The sequence below is a fragment of the Dermacentor andersoni genome, chromosome 10, assembly GCF_023375885.2.
Source record: "Dermacentor andersoni chromosome 10, qqDerAnde1_hic_scaffold, whole genome shotgun sequence".
NCBI classification, from domain to species: Eukaryota; Metazoa; Arthropoda; class Arachnida; order Ixodida; family Ixodidae; genus Dermacentor; species Dermacentor andersoni.
In genome coordinates this window covers 129,924,585-129,937,083 of record NC_092823.1, presented here as the reverse complement: position 1 = coordinate 129,937,083, position 12,499 = coordinate 129,924,585, and the positions used below count along the sequence as shown (strand labels likewise).

General features: G+C 41.5%; 1 protein-coding gene across 2 annotated transcripts in view; it reads left to right on the top strand.

Annotated features, from left to right (window-relative positions):
• THADA (Thyroid adenoma-associated protein homolog) overlaps window positions 1–12,499 on the top strand; it is a 102,100-nt gene that overhangs the window by 23,981 nt on the left and 65,620 nt on the right. For both annotated transcript variants that reach the window (XM_050192686.3, XM_050192685.3), the window contains exons 10-13: window positions 802–867; window positions 3,654–3,777; window positions 4,366–4,432; window positions 7,469–7,662. In XM_050192686.3, coding sequence (XP_050048643.1) covers window positions 802–867; window positions 3,654–3,777; window positions 4,366–4,432; window positions 7,469–7,662 — 451 coding nt within the window. The remainder of the gene's footprint in view (window positions 1–801; window positions 868–3,653; window positions 3,778–4,365; window positions 4,433–7,468; window positions 7,663–12,499) is intronic.

Genomic DNA, 12,499 nt, shown 5'->3' with positions numbered 1-12,499 from the left:
TGAAAAACACGGCGCCGAACAGCAGGAAGCTTGATATCGAATGTCGAAGAAGCTAGGCCTATTGATACACACAACTACTACTGCCAGCAGACCAGCATGCAAGAGCGCTGGTTCGAGGCTGCGAGATAATCAAAATGTTGGCTGTGGAGGCTTCAACTAATGTCATTTCAGACCTGCTGTCACAGCAAAAAGTTAGAAAAATCAGACGGCAAAGGGTTTCGGCATCTGAAATTTCAGATGTCCCTATACTATCACTCTATGGGGTACGTGGCAGTGCTGTGAAGGCGTCCAAATTATCAGGCCCGTCTGAAAAGTTGGGCTTCATAAAAATTGGCTGTTGTCTGTATTTATCTTTTAGGCCGACTTCACTCTCTCGATGTCTACCTTCCTGACAAAAAAAATTATTGTGATAGTATAAATGGAGCTGGAGGTATTGTTACTCCAAAATTGGGACGCCATCCAAAATGCTGTCTTGGAAAAATAGTGAAAAACATTTTTTGACATGTTCATGGTGGTTATGGCAAAGGATACAGGGGTCCAATCAAGTAAAAAGCTGGAGCAAGGAACATTGATATATTTTTGGGCCGATTTCTCACTACAAAGAACAGCGTAAATTTTGTAGTGTTCATCATTGGCATTGTAATCATTTTGATGATTCTGCAATATTGGCTTCATTATGCATATTGTACTGATTTTTGTGTTGCGCGTTTTTTGGAGTGCTTGAACAAGGCTAAAGAAAAAAGAAAACATGAGTGAGTTCATGGCATACAGAACTTCATCATCCTTTTTTGTATGTTCAAGGTCTCGGGACTCTGGCTTTCTGCTAACCTGCGTCAAGAGTGTTCTTCAGTTGGTGAACCGCATAGTGTAAGTTGCCCATGTTTGTATACTGCAGTGTGTGGTAACAATGTGATACAGTCTACGCTCATTACAATGGACCCGTGTACAACAGACCGGATATAACAGGCCATCAGCAGAACTGATGGTTGGGTGAGTTGGTACGAATTCATAGCAAAATATTTAGCGCGCGCAATTGACAACGACAAGCGCTCGTGTGTCTCCTTTCACTGTGTCCTTGTCAATTGTGTGTGCTAAATATTTTGCTATGAATAACAGACCATATTTCAGCCTTAGTTTGTTCTGCCTATTTTGTTAATGCAACGAAGTTAGCTTTTAATGGACCGTGCTACGACACACTATTGACTACAGTGGACGAAACTAGCGTCAATTTTTTTCAAAATTGGGCATCTAAAACATACTTATGCCGTGTCGACACGGGCTAACAACTGACTTGCGAGGGTCAGCCGATGATCGCAGCTCAATATCACACGCGCGAGGGAGGAAAGCCAGGTGGAAACTCGCCGTCTTCTTTTCACGCACAAGGCATGGGGGGTGGTGGTGTGGGGCAGGCCAGAGAGATGGGGTTGTACTCTGGCGGCTACTGCTTTGATCTGAAATGGGGACAAAGTGTTCGCCTGCGCGGGCACCGTATCTTGAAAACGATCTGCGATGTGGACAAAAGTGTGCCCAGTGCTGGTACTAGCTTTGTATGCATTGTGCTTTCGATGTTTAGTTCGTGTTGAAGCGAGAGACAGCACGAAAGTCAATTCTCTCGCTGCCATGCTTATCTTGCTTAATTTGCTATCGCTATTGATGCTTTTCCTTTCGGGCGAAACTGCTACATTTTTGTTTGCTTTTTGCTTTAAATGTTCATCACTCACTCTTTGCAATAAAGTTAGTAGACATCGCAGCGAAATTTTAAGACGGACGTCTTTTGTTGAATTATCAGAGCCCATTGTAACGAGAGTTGACTGTAGTTAAGTACTGCTTTTGTTTCCCTTTTTCCTTCTAAAAAATTGCTAATGAACCATCAGAAACCCTTTGAAATGTATATGCTCCTTTTGCTTTTATCTATTCTCCACAGTGTCTTTGTTAGTGCAGGTGCATTCTTTAACTTATTGTTAACTAGTGTTAACTTATATTTGGTCGGGGTTAATTTTATTTGGTTCATGTAGGATCATGTCTATACCTGACATCGATGTTTCTTAGTTGTTGAGGTATCGAAAATGTACTTGTGGTTTGGCTGAACAGAGCAACTAACTTACTGCAATGCAGGAGTTTTTTTTTTAAACTGGGAAGAGTAGAGGTAAATCAGGTTAGATTGGTAGAGATGCTAGCAAGCAGGTTTGCAGAGACCTACAAGTTGGTGAAGAGCGGTTGGGTTTAAAATAATTCAGAGCCTCTTTACCAAGTTGCGCTTCAACAAACTTGGCATAGCTTATGGATGCAAATCAGTTGTGCAGACATGATAAAGACAGCCAGCAGATTTTGCTGGAAGAACCTTCATGCTTATGTTAAGCTTTTAGTTAATGATTAGCTTGATGCCTTCTCGTTTATAACAGTGCAACTCTTCCTTGTGGTGCCTTTCCCAGTTTTCCTTGTGATTGTGCACAGTTGCGAAAAGAAAAATACAGTCTGGACTCAAAGTGGAGTGATCCAGTAATAGGACAATATAGCCGATATTCTAATTGGCATTAAGATAAAAAATGGAGCTGGGCAGGTCATGTAATGCGCAGGTTAGACAGCCGTAGGACCATTAGGGTTACAGAATGGATACCAAGAGAAGCGAAACTCAGTCGAGGACAGCGGAAGACTAGGTGGAGCAACGAAATTGGAAAATTCGCGGGTGCTTGTTCGAATTGGTTTTCGCAAGACAGGGCTAATTGGAGACCGCAGGGAGAGGCCTTCGTCCTGCAGTGGACATAAAATAGGCTGCTGCTGCTGATGATGATGATGCGGTGTAACATTAAATGACAGGGAGACAGTTGTATGGATTAGAAAGGGCTAACAGGTTTAGCTGATATTCTAGTTCAGTTTAAAAGAAAGAAATGGAGTTCTACAGGTCATATAATGCAAGGAGCAGATAATGGTGGTCTGTTAGAGTTAGAGAACAAGTATCAAGGGAAGGGAAGTGCACTCAAGGATGACAGAAAATGAGGTGGTGTGATGAAATTGGGAAACTTCCATGCAAAGAATTGGGTCAGTTGACTCAGTCATATTTGCCCTTCCTCCAGAACTATTTGTAAAGTTTATAAATTTGTGTTCGTTTTACGACTTCTTGAATTTTGCATCACATATTGCAGAAAATAAATTTTGTTCATGAAAAAGGTTTACTCGTTTGTCTTCCAACTTGCCATTGAAAGTTTTTTGATGGTGGAAGGATGCCAGAGGGCAACCCTTTCAAGCAAGTTCCTCAAGCAATTGAAATCAGCTACAGGAAATTTGCTGGTGAAGTTACTGTGATCCGAAAATAATGTGCTGCCTCTCAAGTCTTTGCTGTTCTAAGTCTTTGCTGTTCTAAGAAGGTAAAAGATTGTTAATGAAGTGCATATGTATCCCTAAAAAGGTGTGTGCTCCGAGAAAGCTTGTAGAAAAAAAAATTCTGTGCAACTGCCCCCAATCTCCTCCCCCTCCTCCGTGTTGTGTCCAGGGATTTTATGAATATTAATGTTCACATGTTGGCAGGTATGCTCAAGGGAGGGTTAATTGGAGATTGCTGGGAAAGGCCTTCGTCCTGAGGGGGATGTAAAATGGGCTGCTGATGATGCTGAAGGACCTAAGTGTGCAATTACTGTTTGTGGGCTCTTTTTCAGGCAATTGCTCAAGTCACACAATGAATACCATGTTGCCTTCACCAGGAAGCTCCTCTGCGAAAGGCATACAGCGACAGAGCCACTCCTTCGCTTTGTGTGGTCGTACTGGGAGCACTATGTTGATGTGAGTCTTTGCCTTAGTGTACATTGAAGAAAAAAAAAAAAGAATGGTGCAGATGTTGCGCACACTAAACACTAGATTTAAATATCGTAGAGCTTACGAAAGTTGTCTTATGCATCTGATTCTGCAGTGAAAGCACTGATTCAGCATTGCTCTGAGGTTGTGCTAGCTCGAGTGCCACATATCCATACCAGTGTGGTAAGCTTTCCCATTATGTGAGTCATTGTAGAATGAATGAGTCTGTTTACTGTGAGAACAAGGTTATCCTTGCATGCTGTATTACTACAGTTAAGTGTTCAGACACACTGCCAATATGTTGCTGCTAGCAGTTAGCAGAAGTTTAGTATTGACAGTAATATGAAAGCTTGCATGAATGACAAGCCAGACCTGGTTATCAAAGTTCACGGTTATAAAATGCCAGTGGCTCTACTGTTTATCATGAAACAATGCTTTTAGTATAAAAGGCTGCATACTGAAGCAATTTATGAAATTGTGTGATATCTTTAGCATTTATAAAGGGCATACACTGTTTTCTCACAGTTAGGAAATGTTTAGACAGTGGTAACTGTGCTTGTCTTTATTCATCCTCAGGCGGTAAGCCAGCATGCCAGGCTGATCTTCAGGGGCATTGTTGACATGAACATACTGCTGGCATCAAGTAAGTATTGTGCATAGCTCTGTATTTCCATCTCTTTTTGAGACAGATTTTGTACTCTTTTTGTTCTTCAAAGCAGTAGAGATATTGAGGATACAATAGCATACTGTATGAACGAACTTGCCAGATGTCAACAAAAGTAGCAGTCATTTAGTGTACAAAATAGGAAACACTTGAAAAACAAAAATGCAGTTAAATAGCTATAAAGCCGACTTTCGTTAATTTGATCCTGACAGGACCGATAAAACTGTTCGAATTATCCGGCCAGTTGATTTAAAGAATGGCTAAGCATACCATTGATTTACCTAGCAGTATTTGCCTTTAAGGTTAGCTTCGCCGCAATACAGGTATGCAGTGAAGCATATTAAGTCAGTAAAGGTGTTATAGGACATAGCATGTGTTCCTTGAGTCACACATGCACTGTCTCTGGTCATAGTATGAGCACTGAGATGTCTAATAAGTTTGCTGGCAGGCCTTTAGAATGTTAGACCCCTGCTCCTTTCGTGGCTATATATGTCCCCTCAACTTTCGTAGCTATTTCATCTTATTGCCTTCCTTACCTCTAGCTTTCCCAAAATGCAGATGGTTTATCTCCATTTCTCAGTGCACGGCACATGCGCACACATGTAATTGAGGAATTTGTTCAATGGTCTTATAAATGAGATGTGTGGCGGGTGAACAAGGGCTCAAATTGGCACGGCAACGTCAGAAAATTGCTCTTAATGGCTGCGAGTGTGCCTACTAGGCATTTAGGTGCTCGTACTGTGACTAGAGATGCTGCTTGCACGCCTGCATAATTAAGGAATGGGTACTACACCCCTTGACAGTGGCCCTTTTCATTCTTTGTATACTTCACCGCAATAAAATGCTTATGCTTCACCGCATAGCATGGTTGTGTTGCGGCGCAGCTGACCAGCCAAGTTGGAATTGTTCGTCGAAGGCCAATATTGAGATTGAAATAACCGAGGTTTGGGCTCAGTGAAGTGTATGGGCATCAGCTGGGACCTTTGGTAGAGATAGAAATAACCAAATAATTGAATTAGCTGAATTAACAGAAGTGTACTGTGCATGGTATGTGGCTGTGCTTCTACTACGCAGATGTTAGAAGGTCGAGAAAAAGACGGGCGATGTTAGTGCTCATATTGTCTTGTGTTCTTATTGTTTTTTTGTCTTTGTGTCACCTGCACCATGGTAGTAACCAAAAAGCCCACCCTGGCGCAAAGTCTCGATAATTTGATTTGTTTATTTTAAAATTTGGTTAATTTGTAGAACTTGTATAGTACTGTAATTTGCAATGCAGATTCTGGTTAACTTGAAAACCCTGCACCCATTCATTCGGATAATTCTTAGTTTCTGATTGTGCCTCGGAGACCCGCACTCTGCATTGTGCTTTCAGTTTTGCATACCTTGCAGGTGGTGTCAGACATATAACACCGATCACGTCTCTCCGGCTCTTGCATGGGCTTCTATCTTGTAAAATTGATTGGTTCTGGAGCTTGCAGTACATGAACGTGTGGCCTTCAGTATCTTTGAGCGAGCTGTCGCTGAAGCTGCAATCCAGACACCATAAGTCCGTTTTGATTCACCTACACTTCGTGAACTAGTTCAGACAGTGTTGCACTTTGTCATTGGTTTCAATGACGTTCAGCCACGCAACCCTGGCACCTCTGCATGGTGCCATTAATTTAAAAAAATGCAGCGAAAGTAGCGGTCCCAGTTACTGAACTTTCTGCACTGCTGGGAGTGTCAGTGCCAATGTCGTGCAGGCACGATGAAGCAGATGACGCTACAAAAACATGACCGTCCTGCTGACAGAAATTGCACCATTATTCAGCAACGATGGTCACTATGTCCCCGAGAGAAGCCAATATTCATAGTAGGCCCTCAAGTGTCCTTAGACAGGCGGAAAAGACACTTGAAGTCATATTCAAAGTAGTTTCATACAATCTCTTCACAATATTGAGGTATACCAATTTTTTCTTTCTCACCATCTTGTGCGCTAGTTATACTAGTGCTGGAAAAGAGCCAATGTCAATTTTACTTGCAGTATGGCAACTGCATATCTGACAAAAATGGGCATTCCCAATGCAATCACAGCACACGTTAGACAACACCAGCAACGAAAAAAGGGAGGTGCTCCTTGCAGCAATTAGCTGAGCATGGTTTTGATGGTCGTTACCAGTTTCACAGAATGGGGCAGTTGTAGACACCTCAAATGGACATTGACCTTGCAAGTTGACCTTGCTGTCATCTAGGCATAACAGCTGGAACACTGGTCTTGTCAGCAGTCCAATGACCCTTACATTTGGTCATTGGTCAATACGCCAAGCATAACAATCTGTGGCCTAAAGGGTGGAGCATTGAGCTGCTGGACTGGGGAACCCTGTTCCAAGTCCCATTGTTGATCACGATAATATTTTATGCAGTGACAGCCAGTGTCAAGCTCCCTGTTGTATTTGTATTCTAACCACATGTGCATACTCCAGACAGCTTTTCTGGAGAAAGTAAAGGTGACTCCTCATCAGTCGGAATGAAGACTGGAGACAGCCCTATCCCAGTAGAAGTGAGCTTTGACTTTAGTGCCTGACAAAGAGCAACATGTCTCATCTGTTATGTTTGGATCTTGGAGGATATGTGAGGTTTCGCCTGCAGTAGGGGCGAACTGCGGGTGTGTGTAAGGACATTCTAGAGAGGCCTGATGGAATGCATATTGCACCTTTCACTGTGATGTTCCTTTATTCTCCTGTATATTGGTAACCAGAATGTAAGTTTTCTTCCAATTTATCTCTGGAGACAGAGTTCTGTGTTGTCAATCTTTCACACACCACCGCTGGGCCTACATGGCAAGAAACCTAGCCAGATAGCCATGCCAAACATAGGAGGGGTAGGCAGAAAAACTAAGAAATCTTCACTTCTAGAATGGTGGGGAGAAACACAAGCAAGACATAAAGTACAGTGCTCTAGGCATGCGGTTACATGGGACGACATTCCGAGGCTAAAGGAAGTCTTGATCAACATCATGCCTGTTCTTGCTGCCAGGTGAGCAGGAGGCTCGTGCCTTCTTGGAGGAGTCGGCTGTGTTCCTGATTGACCTGCCATGGCACCGCAAGGGCAAGTACGACACGATTGCCTACCTGGCCGAGGTGATGGGCTGCTCGGCACTGCTGCGGCTGAGGCCAGCGCTGGTCACTAGCCTCCTGTCAGCTGCTGAGGAACCCACCATGTGCTCATATGTGAGTGTTTGGGCTCAGATCGCTACTATCGGTCAATCGGAGAGCAGCGTGTAGTAGTCGCTAGGGCTTGATATTCTCCATGGGTGTGATCAAGGGCTAATTCCTTACTGCATGAATTTTTATTTTCTTGTGAAAAAATTATACAAACCTTTGCTTAGGCCAGATATGCCTAAACCATCCTCTCTTTATAAAGAAATACTTTTTTACGGATGTATGAGCAAAGTTTTTCACATATCATATGTAATATTACACCATGCAGTTACAGGTACATTTTTGACCATCAAAAATAAACATTTAAAATGCAGAAACTTGAAAAAAATATCAATACTATTGAAGAAACTCCATATGTTGCTTTAAAAGGTTGAACATACTTGTCACAGCTTCACATAGCACAAGTTTCATTAAAATTTGATGATGTCATCAGTGATTGACTAATTCATACCTTCAGTATCTAGGCCTGATCATTTGTAAACCTTGGTTTTATGTTCATTTTTGCTTTGCATAGTCTTGACAAGTTTGGTGCAAGCCAGAAGAAAACCTTCCTCTTCTTCTATTTGTTGCCTCTGTTGTTAGCTCCTGGAACATGGCAGGCCCTCTGCTTTCTTCATCATGAGGACTGCTGGAATTTTCATTTTCTTAACTATTTTGCCCCAATAATCGTTCTGAGAAAATCAGCTCATACAAATAATAAATTTTGATGCCAGGCTTGTTATTTCGCAAAGAAATATATCTCTGCTACCCTCCGCAAGACAACCCATAGCTGCATGCTGTATCATATGTGATACAGCAATTAATGCTTGCCTCACAGAGCCACCCAATGTATTTCTCGAACAAACCATCACAGTAAGCTAATAAAGACCGTGATATTTCTTGTACACTGATTTCAAGTGTATAAATTATGGAAATAACATGTTTATTTATGAACCTTTCGCACATTGCATGATGAGCTGCTGCCATACATTTTGTAAAGGAAAAATAGCTCAAGTATTATGTCCAGTGCTAAAGTCATGATGTACATACTTCATTGCTAGAGAGGACATAAATTTTGGGTGGATATGTAGACTTTTCTTTCTTTTCAAGTCTGTTATGCTAGAAGTTCTATGTGTAGCGTATATGATACACCATGCAGTAAGAGGCTAAACTGTGACACTTTAGAAATGTTCTTGCAAGAGGCCTTTGTCCTGCGGCTTAGCTTCAAAAAACCTGCAATATGTATTCCTCCTATATTTACATATTCCGTGGTTAATTTTTTGTATTTGTATAGTGTAAAACTAAATACCATGTTGTATGATCAACATGCTTTGAAGACCACTTCATCATTCTTTTTCTTGTTTGTTCTTTTACCTTATGTTGTTCTGTTTATCACATTTACCTATTCTTTACATTGTTCTTTTTTAAGTGCACCTGCACAAAAGCTTTATACAGTTGAATCTCGATAATTCGAACTCGAAGGGGCCCAAGAATTTGTTCGCATTAAAGGAAGTTCGAATTAAAGCAAGCTAATTGAATGGAGGACTTATCTGCAGTGGCGCATGCGCACTGAGCTAACACATGGGTGGGAAGTTCCAGAAGATTTATTCACACGTATTTACAAATTACAGTCAAACGGCCGATTTTTCGGATGTTTTCGCGGCCCCTAGGGGGTGCGAAAAATTGGGCGGTCTGAAAAAATGAATGCATGCCTTTTACTTTCCCCAAGCACTCAAATCGCCACAGGCACATCCGAAAGAGCTTTAAAAGCCTGCCAGTATACTTATTAGGCGTATCAGTGGTCTTACTTTGATAGGAGATGGCAGGTGAATGCGTGTATAATTAAAAGAAATGTACCATGTCCCGTGATAATGGCCCCTTTTAACTTTTGGTATGGTATGCTTCACCGCGTAACACTTCTGTATTGGGGCGAAGCTGACTTTCGAGACTGGCATTATTCAATGCACCATACTTTCCGCGCTCCAAAACCATTGGCGAGGATTACAAAGATGGAGTCGGTGCCATTGCTAACAGCGGCGAATTGTTTCAAGGAAAAACACGCCATTGAACAGCAAGAAGCTTACGTCACTTACATCACATGATGTAGGTGACATTGATTTGTCTTGTTATGAGTATGTCTCTTATTTTACTAGTTATGATTACTTATTGCTTGTGGACAAACCTAGGTGTGTAAATGAACACAGTAATACACTTATAGACTATGTGTTGTCTAACATTCCTGTTTGCAAATATGCACAAGTGTTAGATGTTAATACTGATTACTACCGTGTGCTTTTTATAATGTCAAACTGCCTGAAATCAAGCAGGCATTGTTTTGCCCGGACATTATTTAATGCTGACATATTTGCAAATAATGTATGCGCAATTGATTGGGCACATGTATACTCTTTGAATTGTTCTAACAATAGTTACAATTTTTAGGCATGTTTACTGAGGAGATGGCTACTGCCTCCACCACTTACTGTGTGTGCAACAGACATGCAATCCTGTGAGATCCTTGGGCAACGGGCACATTGTTTCATTCTATTAAAACGAAATATAACGTGTATAGAAAATTAAAAAAGCAACCTTATAACACTTTCTTGAAGGAAAACACGGGGAATGTGGGAGATGGAAATTCAAGACGATGACCAAAACGTGAACAAGGTGAAAGCTGGAGCCAACGTTTCGACAAGTGGACTTGTCTTCTTCAAGGCAGCATATGCTTTCCTCGCCACAGTATATATAGGTGGGGTTCTTCAAAGGGGAGAGGGTGTAAGGCGGGAAAGTGCGGCAACGAGGGAAGGTGTGTTAGCGTGTCGAATTGAGAGTAAAGAAATGCTGTGCACAAGGCCAAGGCCAGGCCCCCCCGGTCTGTGAATGCACGTGTTAGCTGGGGTGTCAAGGGCGTCTGACAAGCCGGTTGAATAAAAAAAGGGGGGGGGGGGAATACGCCAAGAACTCAAACTAAGTGTTGTTGCCCATACAGTAGCTTGAAATTTAGCATAGCGAATAGATTCTAAAGCTCCCTTTGAAACGTTTATGCCTATTGGTTGCAATGTCTTGAACTTATGCATAAGGTATGATTCTCTGTATTTTCTTTCTCATTCAGAACGGAAATTTGGCTGTAAGATGTAGAGTTTAAGTTCATCAAAGTTATGACCTGGTTCGTTGAAATGCTCGGCGACGGCTTTGGGAAGCTTTTTAGCTGTGTCCGTGCGATGTCCGTTTAATCTGACGTTCATTGATTGTCCTGTTTCACCTATATATTGTTTCTTACAGAAGGAGCATTCAAGCATATAAATCACATCTGAACTTGTACAAGTGAAGCTAGGTTTGACTTCATGTGTATAACTATTTGCGGTGCTTTTAATTTTAATGTCACTTTGAAGGTGCCTGCAGGTTTTAATAGAACACTTATGCAGCAAAGAAAATTTATTTTAGCAATCGCATTCTACAGAACAGGAAGGATTAAAAAAAAAGTACTGGTGCCTTCTCAACCACTTTCTTGGGCGAGACATAAAGCAACATCCTCCAGAAAATATAATAGGCAATGATTCATTAAGGGAAAATAAGACATCCACCCAATTGTAGCAATTGCTACAAAGGAAACCCATATGGGTTCCTCGAAAGAAAAGCCTCGTAGTTCAAGAAAAATTCATCCAGGTCCGGGCCTCGTACCCGGAGCCTCCACCTTTCTGGGGCAGCCACTCTACCATATGAGCTAACTAGGCGGCTAGCAGATGGCAGGGCAAAGTCGAATTGGTCAACAACTCGAAGCAAAGGCGAGAGTTTGACATAATAGTTCTGCGGAGACCCTCAAGGTCGAGAGAAGTAATTAATTAAGGGAAAATGAGACATCCACCCAATTGTAGAAATTGCTACAAAGGAAACCCATGTGGATTCCTTGAAAGAAAAGCCTCGCAGTTGAAAAAAAATTCGCCCTGGTCCGGGACTCGAACCCGGGACCACTGCCTTTCCGGGGCAGCCGTTCTACCATGTGAGCTAACCAGGCGGATGTTTACAATAACGATCCTATAAAACAATCTAATGAGACAAAATTTCTTGGTGGTATTATCAATAACCTTTCAAAATTCTGCCTTCATGTGCGTTATGTAGTTCATAAGGCTTCATATGGCTTGCATGTGCTGGCGAAATGTAGAAACTATTTTTCTCTCCACAAACTTCGCAATCTTTACTACGTATTTGTTCACTCTCACATTAATTACTGCATAGCGATCTGGGATTGCACATACAAAACTCATGTCTCATCGGTGTTTACACTTCAAAAAAGAGGTCTTCGCATTATAGCACCCCACAATATGCATATCAAGAGTGAAGATCTATTTAAAACCCTGAACATTCTCAGCATGTATGATTTGACAGCCTACAACATCGCCTTCGTCATGCATCAAATAGTTAATGAAAAACTAGCCTTGACAACAGTATCACTCCACCCCTTATTTCACAATGTTGGGAACGCATCTCACCATTGTTTTTTATTGCCTAAGGTAAATACTAAATACGGTCGCTCTACACTACAGTTCACAGGCACCTCAGTTTGGAATAGGCTTCATAGTAACCTAACCACTTTAAGAACATTGCATACATTTCTTAAACAATTGAAGCACTCACTTATTGACAATGCGTAGCACTGTGCATGCTTGTACACATTCTCACTTTTTCTTTTCCTTTGCCCATGTTTTCGATCACGTAAAAAAAGGAAATTGTTAGAAAAATGTATCTCATGTGAAATTTTCCCTACTACTGTATTTTCTTGTAATACTTATTTCAGCTATTTTTGTTTTATGTGATTTTGCAGTATAAAAAAGCAGCTACCATAGAAGTGCTTTTTTTTTCTAATAAC